The following is a 20308-nucleotide window of genomic DNA, read 5'->3' on the forward strand; positions in this document are numbered from 1 at the left end:
AAGGAAGGTTAGAAATGGAGAGTTTAACTAGTGGACAGACAAAGATGCAGGAATATTTGTGCAGTGGTAAGCACATGGCTTGATGGTTTTTCTAACTATAATGTGAAGATTTAGGTGCTAAAAATCACCTAAAACTTTTGTTAAAATCAGGACCTGGTTCTTTAAGGAATGGGCCCAAGTGTTTGGATTTTTACTAGGGTCCAAGGTCATTGAGACATTGCTAACAGAAGGACACTGCTTTAAGCATCAAGATGTCAGGTTGTTATTGGGGTAGAAACAGGTGAAGCATTTTGGCAGAGACTTTGGAGGCGACTCTAGAATTCTGACAAGATACAAAGAAATCCCATTGTTTGTAACCTGACTAGACATTTTAAAAATATGATTTCAACTTTTTCAGAAAATATATGCCACCTCTGCTAGCTCTTTTATGACAATAAAGAATAGGAAGGAGGCCACTGGAGTTCTACATTTTAGAAAGAAGGAAAAGCAAACACAAACACTCCTAGGCAAAAATGTCTTAGTAAAGAAAGATATATAGACTATGATTTAATGAGTAAATGGAAGTTATTTGTACAGAAGAGACAGGTAGGAGAGCTAGATCATGGAGGACTTCATAGCTGTAGAAAAAAAAGGTAAAATTTCATTCTGTATTGAAAAAAGAAACCATTGAAATATTTTAAGGAGGGTCATTTAGTCTCACAATTATTGGATTTCTATTTTAGAAAATAAATCAATATTCTCACGGCATTATGTATGAAACACAGGCAAAGGCAGGGATGGGGATACTAGTTAGGGGACATTGGTAGGCGGTCCAGTCAGAGGCAAGGTGGTGAGAGCTGATAGCGTGCTATTAACAAAGAAATGTCAGACATGTAGCTTATTACACATGAAGAACTGTGGAGAGTTTTTCTCCACCTTACAGTCGAATAAGGCAGCCTACCTGATTGTGGGGCCAACAATTGGCAGAAGACGTCAGACTCCTAATTCCAAAAACAAGGATTTTATTATTAACCACCATTACAATAGTCAGAGAGTCTATTTATGTCAGTTCCCTGAATTCCAATTTTCACCAAAGGATGTAAAGTGAGCTAGATAATGCACACAGAAACAGTAATCAGGACAGGGTGAGTACTGATTTTTCTCTCTGCCAGAAAACTGAATATGTTATAATACAGTTCTACTGCTGAACCTGTTATTTAAAATAGCATTGCCTGCATTATGGAGTTTATTTTATTAATACTGCAGTAAATTATTGCCTGGATTACTGGGTTTGGGGTTCCCTCTTGAATTTACATCTTAAGCACATGACACAGTTGCCCTGTTGCTGCCATCCCTCACCCCTAACAGGTATGGGCAGGTTAGTGACTTGGGTGTCAGTAATCTAATGATACAAAACGTTAGAATCCTCCCCTTCCTGAGTTTCCCTGAAGTATGCTGGTGCATGTTGAATTCACCACCCCGAGTTTTGTAGAAACCTTCATCCTATCCTTAAGCATCTTTCCCTTGAGAGGGGAGAGTAAGCAGGAAAGCAGGTCACATGAAAAGAGAGACAGCCCCAAGTATACCTGCTTTCTGTCAGCATGTGGCAGCTATGGGTGGCTCGACCAAATAAGAATGCTGTGAACCCGCAGACCTAAATGAGATGGCCAGATGATCATTTTTGTCAGTATTCATTTCAGCTCAGGAACTCCTGTGCTCCGAAGCTGGGGGCACATCCTTTTCTGTTTAAAGCATTTGATTTAGGCACTTTCAAGATTTAGATATATTAGGAACATTTTTGTAAGGAGTACCTTAATCTGGGTCATTTCTCGTCTCATCCTGTTATCTCTCAGAGTCTTGCCTGGTTTTAATATAAGGGTGAGGGAAATTTTCCCATGTTGAGGCATATTGCAGGAATTTATCAGATTTCTTTGTGTCTGTGGCTTCTCATTCCTTGATACAGTTTCTTTGTCAGCATTTTAAACCAAATCCAGGTCAGTGAGAGCTCAAATACTAGTCAGTGTTTCATCTAGAGATTCTCAGAGCACTTTTTACCTCAGAGAAATCACACAGAAAAGACCAATGCTCCCCATTTGTAGCTTGGTTCTGAGAGAGAGAGAGAGAGAGAGAGAGAGAGAGAGATAAGACAGAGAGAGGCAGAGAGAGACAGAAACACACCACAGAGACACACACAGAGACACACACAGACAGAGACACACAGAGAAAGAACACTTCTCCTGAAGTCCTGAGAGGTGCCTGCTATTGTCATTCTTCCTCAACATCACTATCTGCCCTGCCCCTTCATGCCCCAAGAAAACAAACTGAAATTTAAACCATTGGCTCAGTTTTTGCCTTATTTTTATGTTCATTGCAGGCCTAACTTCCAAGTGAGAGGGAATATAGCTTTGTGTCTGCCCTGATCTGTTGTAGTACTTGTTAAGTTTGGACAGGTCTGAATCAGACTGACAAGAAAATCCACCCCACCCTCCTTCTCCAACTCCAAGGGCGTTAGTAGCAAGTGTTGAAAAATTCTCAGTAACAGGCAATAAAAAGAAATACCATTTATCGCCTTCCTTGGCTGTGCAATTTAAGGCATTTGCTGATACCCATAGACTTCTTTCAAATCATGTTATTCAGCCCATGAGGTCCTTGAAATTCTGCTAAGAGAAAGCAATTTCACTCTCCTTTCCAATACTATCAAAAACATAGAACCTGAAACATGACACCACTTACAGGGTAAGGAGTTGGTTAGCCTCCATGTTGTCAATGTAGACAAAAGTACTATAATTCACAATAGCAGCTGCCAGTCACAGCACTGACTCAGCTTCCCTATATCCCAGTTCCCACAGCTATGCAGAGGTGACCACTGAAATGGGAGGCAACATTGCAGGACAAAATGTGTGATATCAAAGGAAACTGACTCTTTTATAATACATTGACCCTTATAATTGACCCTTTGCTACACTGTCGTAGAAGAGACATATAGTATATGTATAAGCAGCTATATCCAGCTATATTCCTCCTTGCTACACACATATTATCTTAAGGAGTGAGGGTTTCCAGACAAAAGAGAGTTAGTGCAGTGAGCAAGGTGCATGCTTTGCACATGACCAAACTGGCTCCATCCTCAAAACCTTATATGGTCCTCTGATTACAGAGGATGACCCCTGACAATAGAGTCAGGGTAAGCCTTCAGCACAGCTGAGTATTGCTCAAAACCAAAGTAAATAGAAAGTCTGGAGAGCCAGGGGAGTATCAGACAGAAACAATTTTTAGCTTCATCAATTTGGGAACATTTAAGCCATAGAACACAGTGACATGGGGAAGAAAAGAGATTCCAAAATAGGTACCAGAGATACTCCAGCACTCAAGTTTTGGTGGAAGCTAAAAAGTCAACATACATAAATAAGATAATATGAGGGAAATGTGCTCAGGAAATCAAAGAGAAGACAGAGATGAGGTGTATCATGTGTTGATACAAACAGTGCAGACTATTTGCGTACAAAGATGAACAGAACAAATCATAAACAAATACAGAATTCACTACTGTCAATCTTGAAGGAACTTACAACTAAAAATATGAGATTGACACTTGGATTTGGTACAAACAAAAGTTAAAGTTACCAAACTTAAGACAGGTATATTGAATAATATTGTTGATAGTTCATTATCAAAATGCAACTTAGTTATACTCGCATTGGCCTTTATCATGCAGTAAGGGTAATCAGCCTCCACTTCTGAATGAAAATTCCATTGGACATATTCAAGTGCTCAGTGCTTATATGGAACACCATTTGGGTTCTGTGGACAGAGCAAGTAATAAAAAAAAATCACACAACTCATAGTAGACCCAAAGATTCCTACGCTATTTGGTAACATCGGGTGCTATAATCATTTGCAGCTGAGTAGTTGTTAGTAATGTCTAATTGTCAGGATTATATCTTGACTACAGTAAGCCTCAGTTTCTAGAGACTTAGACTTAGATAGCCTTAGACTAAGAACCCAAGAGTTGGCTTCTCTTTTTTCTCACGTGTCCAATTCACCATTTTCTACTTCTCTTGAAGTTCTGGTTACAGCAATAAAGAAAGAGAGTTCTTGTATCTGAGTGGACTTTTAAAGATAACAACCATAGGTAGAAAAGTCAAGGGTATTTTCATGTGATTTTTTTGAATTTTCCCTTGGCCCTTTCCTCCTGAGTGAGTTGGCCAGTGTTTATCCATTCTGAGCTGTCTCCTGTGGCTCTCTATTCAGCATGAGGGCATCCAGCCAGATTTCTCCAGCCTCATTCTAGGCTGGACTCCAGGCTCCTCCATATGGGCTCCAAGCACCCCATGATTATTCTTTAGAGTGAACCAACTTGTCCCTTCTTCTACATCCTCTTCTATAACCTCTTTTACATCCTTTTTTTTTTTTTGCTAAATTCTAGGAGGCGGCAGAGATAGTAGAGTGGCAAAGGTGCAGATCCTTGTCCCTGCATGGAGTCCTTCAAGCCCAACCAGGAGTGATCCCTGAGCACTCAGAGAGGAGTAAGCCCTGAGCAGTGCTGAGTGTGACCCCCCAAATCAAAAATAAATATTTTTCTTAAGAGTGCAACTATCTTGGGGCTGGAGAGATAGCACAGCGGGTAGGATGTTTGCCTTGCACCGTGCCAAACCGGGTTCAATTCCCAGCATCCCATATGGTCCCCTGAGCACCACCAGGAGTAACTCCTGAGTGCAGAGCCAGGAGTAACCTCTGTGCATCGCCGGGTCTGACCCCAAAAACAAACAAAAAAAAAAGAAAACTATCTCAAAAAAAGGGGGGGTGTACAACTATATCAATACAGTAGCACAATTCTGTGCTGTGTTCCAAAAGTAATTTGGTCTCTCTTCACCTTTTAAAGGTGCAATTTAGGAATCAGACCCCAAACCAGAGCACACAGAAGTTAGAAATCAAACCCTAAGTCAGGTTCCACAAGCTCATGGAAAAACACAAAGCTCTCTGGAATGTCCACATTCAGGTGATCCTTTAAAGCAGAGATATTCAAAACCCTGAATGAAGAATGAAGGATATAGAACACACAGCAGTTTTGTCCAGGGGTCTTTCCCTCATAAAAGTCTCTCTGAATAAGTTACAGAAATTATTTTACAAAAGATTTCCTTGTCATTTGAACTTGTCTCACCCCAGCTGTAATATCTAGTATTTCTCATATTGTTCCTGTAGTCAACTCTAAGGCAGGAAGAGTATATCTGTAATATATTTAAATATATTTAGACATATCATATATACTTACAGATGTATATGTAAAAGCATATACACACATATATGTTTAAAAATACTGGTAATTAAATTTAGAATACTAATTAGAACAAAATTTATCATTTACCAGGGCCTTTAGATCCTGGAATTAGATAGCAGATTCTTTTCTGAGAGGACATAAAAAGTAAAAGGATGCAGAAAGGGGCCAAGTTGAAGGGTACTAAAGTGGTTAAGAGAAATAAGAGCTTTTAATAATGAGGATGTATTGTGCTTTCAGCACTGAAAGTTAAACTGCAGTCTTAAGAATTGTGCTATATGTGTAGGCTGATATTTTTAATATAAAAATAGGAAGATGGAGGCTTCTAAAGTTATTAAACTTTTCCAAATTGCTCAGTCTGTAGCATTACTTGATTAGAGTGGAAGATTGGGTACTTAAGGGTATTAAAAATTATATTTGCTGGTATTACCATTGCTGGGACGAGGGTGGAGGAGAAAATTCTAAAATTTTTCTAGAATTTACCATAGCTGTTCAGAGTAGAAACTGATAGAATTAATTTCTGTTTTTTAATACTGGATGTGATAAAATATATAGACTCTAACTTGGGATTTTTCCCAAAAAAATATGAGAGATAATGCCAGGACAAATGATGAGATCAGAGAAGAGGAGAGTATGAGAACAAAAAAGAAGAGATAATAAATCTAATTTAGCAGAAGCAAGGTGGGAGTGAAAATTCTTAGCTTATAGAAATGTAGGGAACAAAAAGCAAGCCTAGTATATACCTGATATATCAGAATTCTAAAGAGAAATAAATGAAGAAATTAAAAGGAATTAAAATTAGGACAAAGGTGGAGGGTTTGGGGCATTTTCATAGTGACGACATATGGTAATTGTGTACATCAAAACCATAAATGTTAAAACTATTGTAAACATATTGTAAACCCAAATTATAATTAAACATAAACAATAAATAAAATAGTAGGTACCCCAGAAGATCTGCCCAGTATTGAACAGCTGATAGGCAGAGTTCCTTCAAAAGATAGACAATGAAAAGTTCCCCTTTTGTTCATAGAATAAATAAACCTTAAAATAGGCCAAGCTGACCAATGAAAATGATCAACAGTTTGGTCACTTGCTCATTGATTACTGATATTTTGTAACTGAAAAAACTAACTTCAGTGTTCCGCAGAAATATTTTTATACAAATAAAGATAAAACAGATAAAACAAGAAAATTCAAATGATATCTTAGCCACACAGATATTGTTTACAAATTTTAAGCAATATTTTCATCAATATCCTGAAGTAAGAATATTTCAAATAATTATCTATGACATGATAATTTAATTTAATTGCAGATAATTCAGGGTTTTACCTGCAATTAAACTAAACTATGTAACCTTATCTTACAGGTGCAGACGACAACCATGTGCATCTCCGTTAGCCTGAGTGGTTTTGTTGTCCTGGGATGCTTGTTTGCACCCAAGGTGCACATTATCCTGTTTCAACCCCAGAAGAATGTGGTCACACACAGACTGCATCTCAACAGGTTCAGTGTCAGTGGGACTGGGACCACATATTCTCAGTGTAAGTATGGCATGTGGCATTGACACTTTCAGACCCAACATTTTTATAGACAGCAGAGTGGGAGAGGAAGAGACATAGAATGGACAACACACTCCATGCCCAAGAAGAGGTTCAATTCAGTTGGAATAACTTGCATTCCACTGCCCTGAGCCAGGTGCTAGAGATACAATGGTGAGAAGAGTCAAATAATTTTAATATTCTACCAAACAAGATAATAAATCTATAACAGCAGTTTGGAGTATTGGCTATGCTGTGGAGTTAATGGACCTGTTTCTAGTGCTAACTCTGCTATAGATCTCTAAATACAATGAGCCACTTTGAATAAATCACTTATTGTTTCCTGCTTCCTTTCACTTATGAATCTACAGGGTTGTAGTACATTGGTACTCTGTAAAGTATGTTCCATGCCACAAACTTAGATGTTTAAAGAACTTCATAAAATAATAAAAGAGGGAAATAAGATTTTTAAAAAAATATTTAATCCTAAATATCTCATAGGAAGTTCAAACTATCTCCTATAAGGTGAACAAGTTCACAGTTTTGAAAACATCTACAACAAACAAACCTATGAATAGCCTCTATTCACAGATTTTCTTTGAAGTTTTGACAAAAGTTAAATCATCTAACATCCCACAGAACACACCTTGGAAAATGCTGGAATCTAATTTTCTCTGAGGTCAAATGCCCACTATTTTGCAGCTGAGAAAGCATTATGAACTGATGGATTCTGGGATAACTTTCTATTGCAAAATTCGCTCTCCTGTTGCCCTGTCCGAGTGTCCATTGGCAACCATTGACTTCATTCTTTAGTACAAATATCCCTACAGGAACAACCTTCTCAGCCATTTTCAGTTCATCTGTGGAATGAAGTAGGCTTTCTATATTCACTTGGAGAAGGATAGGAGGAAAAGGGACTGGAGGGAAGGACTTGATATGACAGAGACAAATGACAACTTCCTAATTTTGCCTTGAGGAGATTAGAAAAGATAATTCATGGCAACTCAGCATCACAGAGTGCAGTTACTTTATGCCTAAGTTTTTATAGTCAGGTACATAATTGAGTAAGGTAACCTTTACATAAATAAGATTGCCTGCTGCTAGTACATGTTCAGTTACATACCTCCTCCTTCGTGAACTGCTGTAAAGGTGGGATTGCTAATGACTTTTCAGCTACATTTCCAGGTGTTAACAATGGTTAAGTTCCAGAATATGATAACACTTTGGAAGTCATTTTTCTTAAATCTTAGGGAAACTTGAAGTTTTTTGAGCAAACAGATCTCTTTTCCACAGTTTGACTATAATAGGTAGCCAGAAATGAAAGAACAGGCAGTAAAAATAAGAAAAGCTAACAGGATCTATTATTTACTGAGTGTTTTACATGTACTGAGCCTTATGCAGCATAAAGGTAAAGGTAAAGGCCCTCCCGTTGTTCGTCGATTTGCTCGAGCGGGCCCAGTAACGTCTCCATTGGAGACTTTGTTGTTACTGTGTTTGGCATATCGAATATGTCACGGGGAGCTTGCCAGGCTCTGCCGTGCGGGCGAGATACTCTCGGTAGCTTGCAACACATAAAGTTTAATGCTCAAAATTCCTTAAGACATAGAATGCCCCAGGTCACATATATTGTAAGTGATGAAGTCAGAATTCAGAGTGATTTTCAAAGTCATAGCACCAGACTTCTGTATTATGCTGCTTTGCTTAGAAAAAGCTAGGAAAGTCATCATGAAGCTGTGTATTTGGTAGGCTTTCCAGGGAAAAGATCTACCTATGTTGTGTAGCAAGACTTACTTCTGGACAAAAAAGTTTTAAGAGTCAAAGCTCTTATTGTCCAAACTATTTAGTAGAGTCCATAAGCCTTCCACTGACATTGTTCAAAGTTTCATACATCTAGACCTCTATAATTTAGAAATGACAGTATCAATTTCTAGTACATATACTAGAAATTAATAAATTCCTGAAGGAACAAGGACACTTTACCAAATCAAGTTTTTCTTTATAATTCCAGAAATACTCATATACAGCAAACAATGCCATTTAACCTGTTTAGCCTGTCACTCAGCACGCTATCTGTTAGTGGCCCAGTTATTATATCAAGGTAGCTTTCTAAGCAGCCTATCATTTAGATCTGTTTTGCTACTAAATTGCATTTTTAATAATTTTACTTTTAAAAGGTATAAAACCTGAGAGATAGCACAGGAGTCAGGTATTTGCTTTGTGGCCAACCATCCTTCAAATACTTACACTGCATATGGTCCCCTAATCAGGAGTGATCCCTAATCACAGAGCCAGAAGTAATCCCTGAGCAGTACTGAATATTGGTGGCCTAACAAGGGGAAAAAGGTATAAAATTTGGGGCTAGAGAAATAGTTCAGTGGTTAAGACCTTGAATGCCTCTAACCCTGGCTATTCCTGGCACCACATGTTCCTCAGAGCATTGCTGGCACAACACTGGAGGAATCAGAGCACTGCCAAAGGCCCAGGGATGCCCAGGACTGCAGGGATAGAGTTGCACCACGTCTTGAAACCCTCACACTCAATCTCCAGATGACTGGCCAAGTATTGTTTGACCCCCCAGGCCTCCTAAATGCTATTTAGGAGTCTCCGAAAAGGATAAAATTGATCTCATGTTTTCCAATAATTTTTTATAATCCGTATTACTGAAATGGCATTAAGAAAGCAAAGTACTCAGATGCTGTCTTTAGGCATTTCAAGGAAAATAAATTTTAAAAAATCATTGTTCTTTTATTTATAATACTATATATCTTAATCAAAGTAATTTTATATACATGAACTTACTTTACCTTATGAGTACCAAATATCAACAGTTCCATTTTATAAGTGAAAGCATAAAGAACTAAAGTTAATTCTCAACGATATGCAATCATATTAGTTGATTCTAGATTTCCTAATCTGTGACTAATGTTCTTCCCATTTTAATGTAACAAAACTGTTGCCATAAAAAAATGATTTAAGTACCTTTAACACCAGAAACTTCTAAGCACTGTGTACACAATGGCAAATAGGACAGAATTCAATGGTCCCACAAAGCTTAGCGTCTAAGGGTTTTCATACTATAAAATATATCCCATTATCAGGGTTATGCTTTATAAATTTATTTTTATTATAAACATATTGTCATTATATAAATTAATTACATTTATTTATAATGTTTGGTCTGAGTTTTTAAAAAAGAAATAATATTTAAAAGTCTTGAAGTTTGTTCTAATAAAATTTTATAAAGATTGTTCATAGGTTATGTATATGTATATCAAATTCAGGGAAATGTTTTACTGTGAATTACAATCAAGGAAGTTTATAACCTATGGATTTGGTCTATGGGATCTAGACTATGTGTAAATATGCCACTGACCTTCTTTGGTGATAATTTAGGCAACCTGTTTAAAACATTAATGCCTGTTTCCCCCACTATTGGGTTCAATTTATATTCATTTCCTTCATAAATACTAGAAGCATCTCATTTCATGAATCGAGAAAAATCCATCAAGTACCGAGTTTATTAGACAGAGTCGATGTTTTACTTAAGTTGTATAATTGTCTTTCCAATTAATATCTTAGGTATGCTACTCATTTGGGTTATTTTTACAAATATTGCTTCTGGCTTTCTGATTTACTCCCTCCAGAGGTAAAAACAAAATTCCCATACATGAATCATATAATAACAACAGAGTTACCCCATATAGACTCTTATGTATTCATTCTTATATAACATACATCCCCAACTTAAAATGTTTAAATTGCTATCATCTCTGCCCTTTCGTTATTTCTTATGATTTTCTGGATGAGGAATTCAGGCAACCCTTGGCAGAGTAATTCACCTTCTCTGTTAACTAGAGGTCTGTAGTGTTCAGCCAAGAATGATCTGATCTGGAAGGTCCATATGCTTTTACTATTTGAGCCTGGAGTGAAACTTCTCCACATGGGATCCCACAGTCATCCAGATTCAAGAAGGATGTTGATGCCATTTTTTAAAGAATCTGTAGCCATTTTAAATTTCTTTCATTCTCCAAAACCTAAATGAATCCAGTACTCTACTCTCAACACAAATTGTAGGAATTTCTCACAATCCTAAATGATGCCAACAAGCCACCTAAACTATTAAGTGCAGTTACATGAATTCCCAGTTAATTCTTGGGAAAGAGAATAGCAGAAGTACTTTTCAAAGAATATCCAAAGAGTATCTTTGGATTCCACATGGGCTTGCTGGCAGCAGCATGAAAATGATCAATACTGGAATTTAAAAGATGAGCAGTTGCTCAAGGAGTGTGTGTGTGTGGGGGGGGGGGGGGGGAAGCATAAGCAAACTCAGTAGCAGGCATGGAAGAAAGAACATTGTTAAAAAGGACTATTAGGGAATATTGCCATTTGAGAAATGTCTCATATTAACACATACAAAAGAGAACAATAGCTGGTTAACTAATTAAGTGAGAATCAGAGAAATATATAAAAAAAAAAAAGTTACACAGACTTTTTCCACTAGTGTACTCTTTGGCCAGTGGTTCTCAATATTTGGGTAAAAAAGAAAAAAAACTGTTTGAAATCTTGATTTCCAGGCTTACCATCCATAGATATTCTGCTTAGTTGGATCGAAGTAAAGGAACAAGTTCATTATAAGTGGCGCAACAAAATCAATTAGACAACCTCAGTCCAAACCATCCCATCTACTTGTGCACTGGTTTTAGTGCAGAGCAGGAAAGTACTCTGGGATATCCCCTCGTTTTTAAAAAATTTTTAATGAAACACCATGAGATACAATTACAGACTTACATATATTTCAGTCATATAATTTTTGTGTACCCATCCCTCCACCAGTGCCCATTCTCCACCACCAATGTTTCCAGTATCCCTCCCTCCACCCCCCTTCACTCCCCCACACTGCCTTTCTGTCAGGCACATTCCCTTTTACTCCCTCTCTCCTTTGAGGTGTTATGGTTTGCAATACAGGTATTAAGTGGCCATCATGTTTAGTCTAAAGTCTACTTTCTGCACGCTTGGGATATCCCTTAGAGAGGAAGCTGATACTTGGTTGAGTGAAGGAGGTGGCTCTGAAGTCACACCCCTTGCTCATGATGTCAGTGGTCACATACCAAGCAATTCTTAACCTAGTTCCCTCTTAAACCCTCCAGAGAAGTATTCCATGTAGAGAGACACCTGGTCACTCAGGAAACATTAACAGAGAGTGGGAATGTTCCATTCAATAGTATCATAGCTCAAAACTCTCAAGCTCTGAACAAATGCTGGAATACTACTCCTACACCCACACACATAAGCAAACAGCCTTTGTATTTGGACGAGAAAGAAAATAGGTCATTCTTTATTGTGTTCAGCTTTAGAAGCAAAGGGACCATCCAGAGCTGCTTCCCAAGGACAGGCAATCAAGAACACATGCTGCAAATGTAAGTGGAACTGCGTTGAACTGTGAAAGCAACAAGCCCATTATACATGCAAGGTTACGTAGCATAAAACCAGAGAGAACCTGTGTGGGTCCAAACATGACTGACACTAATACAGGTTTGTATCAGCAAAGATTCGGGGAGAGAGGTGAGTAATATAGTGTGCTCAATTGTCTTTGAAGCTATTATGTACCCAGACTTAGTCCTATGGGGATATGTGTTTCTCTTGCCCATGGTGATCATTCAGATGTATGTGTGTCATTATTGTTAAGATCAGCCAAGAGGCTTCTGCTAACTAATGATGCACAGATTTGGGTCCCGGAGCAGCCATAGGCATATGATTGATTTCCTCTGACAAAACCTTATTCAGATAGTCAGTTACCTAGGTGATAATGTGGAAACTGCTCAATTAACAGAATTAGTCTTTATTGTAAAGCATCTTCAGATCATCAGAAATAAACAGCATAAAAATATCAAGTAAATAGTCTTCTAGGATAAAAATGTAATTTTAGTACAACAGTATAATAGGGCTCTGTAATAGAGAACCAGCACATGAGGGCCAGATTTTGTGCCTATCTATGGGTAAGTCATTGAAGACACTCAATGCGACAAGAGATAAGTCCTTGTTCAGGTCTGATTCTGACTTATAAAAGAGAAGCAATGCATGCAGCTAAAGCCCATATTTCTTCTCTACATGCAAGTTAAAACACAACATAATATGGCTCAGGGGATCCCATAATGTCACTATCTACATACTGCCCTGGCCAAGTTACTTAAAAACAGACTGAACTAGAAGTCTTCTTCACCACAGGCATAAGTATATTATCAACATAAATCCACACTGGCCAGTGCAAGAGGAAACTGGAGTAGTCAGCAAGCTAAGACATCAGTTTCCAAGCAGAATACATTAAGTGCATTCAAGTCAGAGAGATCCCAACTATTTTCCTTGGCATTCCCAAGAGCTTCATCCCATTCCCTTTTACTCCCATCCTCATGGAGAATGGGGAAAGAGACTCCAGCCTTAGTAGGTACTAGTACATGTATTTAGTTATTGATTCAGAGTGTCTCTTCTTCTCTTTAACATTTCCACTGTATTTGTCTCACAAGCACTCTTTTGCAGTACTTAAATAAATTTCCCTTTACTTATGTCTCTATGTTTTCCCCCAAATAAATCTGGCCCACCTTCTTTGTTCATACCAGTGAACAAAGAGACAGAAATGGTGCGGGGTGGTGGTGGTGGGGGAGGGAAGCTAAGGGTCATTGACTCTAACATCTCTTTTCTAGATAAGAAAACTGAATCTCTCTATATATTTTAAGGCTTATGATAACCAAAATAACTAAACTCTTCAAAGCTGCTATGGGAATCCTCTGCACTCTGGATTTTCACAAAATTCATCCCAGGGTCTATCTGAAATTGAAAATCCTTAGAATCTGAAAATTTAGTTACTTTTTTTGTTAAAGACATTCCCTTTGAGGGCTATACCTGATGGCATCTTATCCTACTAGCATGGATACACACTTACAGTACTATCGAAATCCTGTGTCAGGCAGCTCAACAGCATCAATCATGTCCATGAGTGACCCAATGGACCCCACACCCACGTTGCCACACAGAAGAAGGTAGAATATTCCAAAAGGACTATCGACAGAGCTTCTCAGAAAATGTGATTTGGTGAATATTTATCAGTATTTTTCATGAGCATGCATAAGGGGGGTCTCCTAGGCAGTACTCAAGAAACCCTGGAAGTCTGCCAACAATTTTTAGACAACTGAAATCAGTTGATTCAGTGTTAGGGTACAGGGATGTAGTGGTGCTCCCATTATGCAGTGCTCAGGCTCTCCAGGACCACACCTGTCATGATCCAGAGGACCATGTGATAGTTGGGATGAAATCAGAATCTGACACATGCAAACCATGTTCCTTAACAATTGTACTGTCTCTCCAGTCCATAATTGTTTTTATGTCAAAGGCACTTCTCTCATTTAAATAGTTCCTTAAAAGCTAGTATCATTTTGGAAGTAGGGGGGGGGGGGAGTACAACAGGTAAGGTGCATGCAGCTGACCTGAGTTCAATCTCTATCACTACTATGGTCCCTGGAAGACTGCCAGGAATAAACCCCAAACACTGTGGGGTGTAACTCTCCCTCAACCCCCAAATATCTAGTATCTCGTATAATTTTTAAAGATTAAACCACATTGTGCAGTTTTTTCTTTAGTCTTATATATTTAAATAGAATATAAAAAATTTAAAGAGCTTAATACTGTATAATCATAACATATAGTCATAAGTATTTCCTTGTAACCCTACATTTACTAATGCCTTGACAGCATGATACAGTTGTGAAAAACTATGTAGGTGTGTTTATTTAAAAATTATATTAAATATTATACATACGTTTATTTAGATGATAAATATCATAAACCAAAGCAAGCAGAGGTCCAGCATAAATTTATTATAATTGTTTATTATATTGTTTCCTTTCTATTTTAAGTGATATTTTCTGGAGAATACTCAAAATGGACATATCTGAATGTCTTTAGTACAATGATGCCTACCCATATAGAATATTTTTAAAAAGGTACTTAGGGGTTGGGGAGTTAGCTCAAAGACTAGAGCACTTGCCTTGCATGTGTTATGATATCATAGTTCGATCACCTGGTTTGATCCTTGGTACTGCACAGTCTCCTGAGCACCGTCCATGTATACCCGTGGCCCCCAGCACCACAGAGTTCACATAGCATGACACAGCTGAGCCCGAGTACAGGCCCACAGCCAGGCCAAGTGTAAGTATACCTTCCTCAAGGACCTGTACTCACTATTTGTGAGCCTCCATTGAACCCCAGGAGGTATCTGTATACTGCCACTGTCACTGACACTGTCCTCCCATTGTTCATCTATTTGCTTGAGCAGACCCAATAATATTGTGAGACTTGTTGATACTGTTTAGCATATAGAATACATCACAGGTAACTTGCCAGGCTTTGCCACGCGGGCAAGATACTCTCCGTAGCTTGCCGGGCTCTCCAAGAAGGGCGGAGAAATCAAAGGTGGAGGAATCAAACTCGGGTCAGCTGCATGCAAGGCAAACGCCCACCTGCTGTGCTATTGCTCCATCTGTATACCATCTGTATACTATCTGAAGTAATTTCAAAGACTTTGGAGAGGTATCACTAATGAAGTAAATGTCAACAGTTTTATAATTGACTTGGTCACTGAAGAATCTTGAGTTTCTTCTGTCACCTAGGGATCATAACAAACCAATAACAGATGGCATACCAGTGTTGGTATGGGGGAGAAAACATGGGATCTAGACATGTCTATCAAGGCTTTCTTGGGTAGAGAGCATTATTATCTTTTAGACATCACTCACCCAGGTGAATATCAAGTGAAATTTCTATTGATTACATAATTAAGTTGTGTAGTGGGTTATAAAATGGTATGTGACATATTTTATCTTTCCACAAGCCTTGTAAGAAATTAATCATTGAATAAAGATATTTTTCTTTTAGAAGTTCTAATTCCATGTCTGGAAATTAAATCTTGGATTTATAGATTTGTAATTGATGTCATAATAAGTGTGATTTCATCTTAAGTCTACTGATAATAATTTAAGAACCTAACTTACAACATAAAAGGTAAACTCCCTAAGAATCTAGTTTATTCATTATATTTATTTATTCATAATATATTTTCTTCCACTGTAAAATCATAGCAAGGCTGCTGAGTCAGTAATCAGTAGTGTTATCATCTTCCCAGAAAACATGTATGGACCAGAAGAAGAACTTTGAGCATAGGAACAAAGGGCCCTAGCACAAGTTAAGGAATGAATAAGAACATGGATTCAGTGATAAAGAAAGAAGACAAGAGAGCAAACAGCTTGCAGAAATTGAATTCCATGACCATAGTATAGCGATAGCACAGCGGTAGGGCATTTGTCTTGCAAGCGACCAGCCTGGCCGAGCCAGGTTCGATTCCCCTGCCCCTCTCAGAGAGCCAGGCAAGCTACTGAGAGTATCTTGCCCGCATGGCAAAGCCTGGCAAGCTACCCGTGACATATTTGATATGCCAAACACAGTAACAAGTTTCACAATGGAGCCATTACTGGGCCCGCTCGAGCAAATCAATGAACAACAGGAGGACAGTGACAGTGACAGTATTAAAATATCTAAATAAGCAAACAGGCTGGGAAAAATTATTTTGGGGTCACCAGGAGCAAAGGAAATAGACCAGATGGGAACAGAATGGAATGTCTGTTCTGTTTAAATATTTGTTTTATTTTTTCTGAGTATAATACATTACATAGTTAACATGATTCTCAGGAACCAAGCAAGACTCAGCCACTAAATTGGCTAACAGACTTAGCATACATAAAAGAAACTATTAAATAAATTGTTTAGCATTGATCGAAGGTCCAGTTACCTGCAAAAATTAGGGTCATTTTCTCTAAAGCCTGGCCAGCACATGCATTACTGGTGGAGAAATGGATTTCACAGTATGAGACAAAGCTTGTCACTTGGATGCACTGATCTTCAATGTTTCATCAACTTTTTAAGGCAAAATGTGTCTTTTGATGGGTGTGAATTTCCCTTTTGTGATCAGTGTTGCAACTTGTTAGACATTTTAGCTGTCTTTATTTTGAAGAGCAAAAAGATACTTTGCCTACAGTAACTAACAACTGCTACTCACCCATCTTTCCAAGGAAAGTTAAATATAAATCTGCACACCTCTTATTTCTGACAGAAATGATTATTATAGAAATCTGCTTACCCACAATTAAGAAAATGGGCTGAACTTACACCATTAAAACTCTCGTGAGAATTTCATTAGATAACAAAAGCTCATCACAGATATACACATGAAAATGATGGTACTTTGCTCTTCCATATATTTTACTACCTTGGGGAATAACAGATGGGCTAATATGGGAGGCATATGTGAAATATTTATGAAAGGCAAAGTAATTGAAATAGAAAACTCATAAAACAATAATTTCCTCTACTATATTCAGCAGCATGTGCAAAAATGAGAATATTTTTCACATAATAAAATAAAATGCACTGGAAAATGCTGCAGATGAAATAGTAAAAGAGACGCCAAAAAAACAAATGTTATGGTTCCCTTTGATACAGTAAAAGACAAATGGGTTTAAAAAAATACAAAGATTCCTGTAGGCATTTTTATGTTGTTACTCCTTGTAAGGAGATCTTGAATTTGTATTATCTTCCTGTCAAAGAGTTTAGATATTCTCACATAGGCCATTTCCTTTGGTGTTCCTATGAAGCAGATAGAAAACTTATTTTGCGATATTCCATAGTGATCTTCGCATGGTATATACTACATAAAATATTGCTCAAAATTATAGTTTGAGGGTCTTTCCTTGTAGTTATCTTTGCATGAAGTACAAGTATTTCCTACATCTTGGTCAAATATACACCGTTTTTCAAAAATTCTAATACAATGAGCAAGATGATGATAGGAGCACACTTAAGAACAGCATTATATCAAATTGTACAATAATATGGGTCACATCAGAGTAGATTTTTTTATATATCATAAAAAATGCAAGTATACTGGGTATTAGAGCAGTATAAGGGCGACAGAAAAGGGCATTAGCATGCCACTCCCTAGTTCTACTAGACTTACCCCTATGGCATACCATTTCTCTTCAATCTTGGAAAAATGAAAAACCTGCACAGAAATAATAAAACTAGATCCTGGAAAAGATGAAGAGATTAGTCAAAATGTCACAAGCCGCACACCTGCTATGAGATGTTCCCAGCCCAAGCCAGTCCTCTCTGCTGAGCTGGGGGTGATCTTTGCTGCACTGTGACCTGTAAGCCAGAAGGGTCCTTCTCTCCCCTGATCAGGCTGACCACATATCTCACATCTGCTACTCTTTCCTGCAGGTAAAAGATTATTTCTTCTTGGAATTTTCTATTGGTTCTCACTTTCCTCAAAATGTAACTGCTTCTACCATCATTTAGAAAATATTTAGAGTCGATTTTTAAATATTTTCCAGGATTTTATATATATAGATAGATTTATAAGGCAGAAACGTACAAAATTTTACAAAATAATACAAATTCAAGATCTCCTTACAAGGAGTAACAACATAAAAATGCCTACAGGAATCTTTGTATTTTTTAAAACCCATTTGTCTTTTACTGTATCAAAGGGAACCATAACATTTGTTTTTTTGGCGTCTCTTTTACTATTTCATCTGCAGCATTTTCCAGTGCATTTTATTTTATTATGTGAAAAATATTCTCAAAATTTTTGTTGAAAAAATAAGGAAAGCAATACTAACAAAGAGGAGAAAGAGGAGGAAGAGAAGGAGGAGGAGAAAGAAGAGGAGGAGGAGGAGGAGGAAGAGGAGGAGGAGGAGGAGGAGGAGAAGGAGGAGGAAGGGGAAGAGGAGGCAGAGGATCAACCCTCAAAAATCAAGCATTAACAATTGTGTTTAGCTAATTATTTTGTTGTTGGTTAATATAATAGAGTAACTGGTTTGCTGCTTTAGATTAGGTAACCTGATGACATATTTTTTTTTTCAGAAGAGAATGGTTGCAGGGCAGGGGGGATAGGGTGGAGGGAGGAGAGCACTGTGCTAGTTTTTGAGGATAAAGGCACAAAAGGAAGGGGAGGAAAATGTGGAATAAGTCGAATCTAAAAAGAGAAGCGTGGTCTGAATCACCCTAATGTTTCTAACCCAGAGTAAAGGGGAAGCTGTTGGGGGTCTAAGATGGCTTATATACAGCTTCATTCTCCATTATCTATTAGACAGAGAATGCATTGCAGGGAAGCAAGAGAGGGAACAGATGACAGGGTGCAGTTGTTATCGTAGTAGAGAGAAATGAAACGGTAGTTTGACCCACAGGCACATGCAGGGATAAAGGCAGTTATATATGAACCTGGAGAGAATTGCACATGAAGAAAGATCTGACACGGAGGACTAACAAAAACAGAGAGAAGCCTAAATGTCAGGTTTTCAGTTTGGATAACTGGCTGTGTGGGGGTGACCATTTACTGAGGAAAAGACAAGTAAATGGGTCCCAGCTAAGGCATCCAGAATAACACTTCCGTCACCTGAGTTTCAAATGCTCTTTAAATATCCACATAGAGATGCCAGGTCAAGGGTTAGATATAAGGAGGAAACATGCAGAACAAAACACATATCAAATGGCCTGTGGTACACTCTCAGACACCTAGTTATCTAGGGTCTGAACTTTCTCCATTTCTTTCTCTTAACTTACCTACCTTTGATGAAACTGCACTAGATAAGCACATGAATAACCTCTGCAGATAAAAAAGAAAATCCCCTACATTTGGAATTATTATTATCACTGTCACATTCCGTCAAGTCTTTATCTGGTAAATAGTATCTTAGAAGTTTTCGTTGCTGAAGTTTAAAAAGAATATATTACCCCATACCTGTCCCCAAAGATATTTGGTGTGTTCATATTGCTGAAGAAAATTGAACTTGAAACTAAAAATGATAAAAGGAAAAAACATTCTCCCAAAGATTTAGTATGTATCATTACTGAACTTTAATTTTAGGTAAACAGGAAGCAAGATTTCATATACAGTGTTCTAAAACTTGCCAGGTAGTTGATGCAAAATGAGAATAGTTTCTTTCCGTAGTGTTGGGTTCTGAGTTCTGAGTGCTCTGAATATGCTGATTGTTCCCCCAATGCAGTCTATATAACCTCAAATTTTATTTTTTCACTTGGTGAAGAAATTCCTCTGAAAATCACACTTTTACAGGGCAAAAATATATCAAAGTCATAAATCCATAAATGCATGAATACATCAGAATATAATAGTTTATAGGATCATTAATCAAGAGATATGCCCTTAAAGAACGTGTCTTCAGTCTGTCAGTTCAACCTGAGCTATTGTCAGATGACCAAGAGGAGTGTGTCCAGGTGTCTGGACCAAGAATGGGAATGGAAAGAACACTAAAATTTTTTAATGTTTATGGCCATCTCTAACAGATTTGTATGGTTTCACTGCACAGGAGAATGGGGCTTTTTGCTTTTGTCCTTGGTGAACAGAAAAAAGTGATGTTCAGAGTAAAAAATAGATATAATTTAGCTG

At 37.7% G+C, this 20308-nt stretch overlaps 1 protein-coding gene across 1 annotated transcript in view; it reads left to right on the forward strand.

Annotated features, from left to right (window-relative positions):
• GRM3 (glutamate metabotropic receptor 3) overlaps positions 1–20308 on the forward strand; it is a 242985-nt gene that overhangs the window by 220781 nt on the left and 1896 nt on the right. Inside the window, exons 5-6 of the mRNA XM_056118109.1 lie at positions 6627–6801; positions 12147–12215. Of these exons, the coding sequence (XP_055974084.1) occupies positions 6627–6801; positions 12147–12215 (244 nt within the window). The remainder of the gene's footprint in view (positions 1–6626; positions 6802–12146; positions 12216–20308) is intronic.

Source organism: Sorex fumeus, unplaced genomic scaffold, assembly GCF_029834395.1.
Source record: "Sorex fumeus unplaced genomic scaffold, SorFum_2.1 ptg000037l, whole genome shotgun sequence".
NCBI classification, from domain to species: domain Eukaryota; kingdom Metazoa; phylum Chordata; class Mammalia; order Eulipotyphla; family Soricidae; genus Sorex; species Sorex fumeus.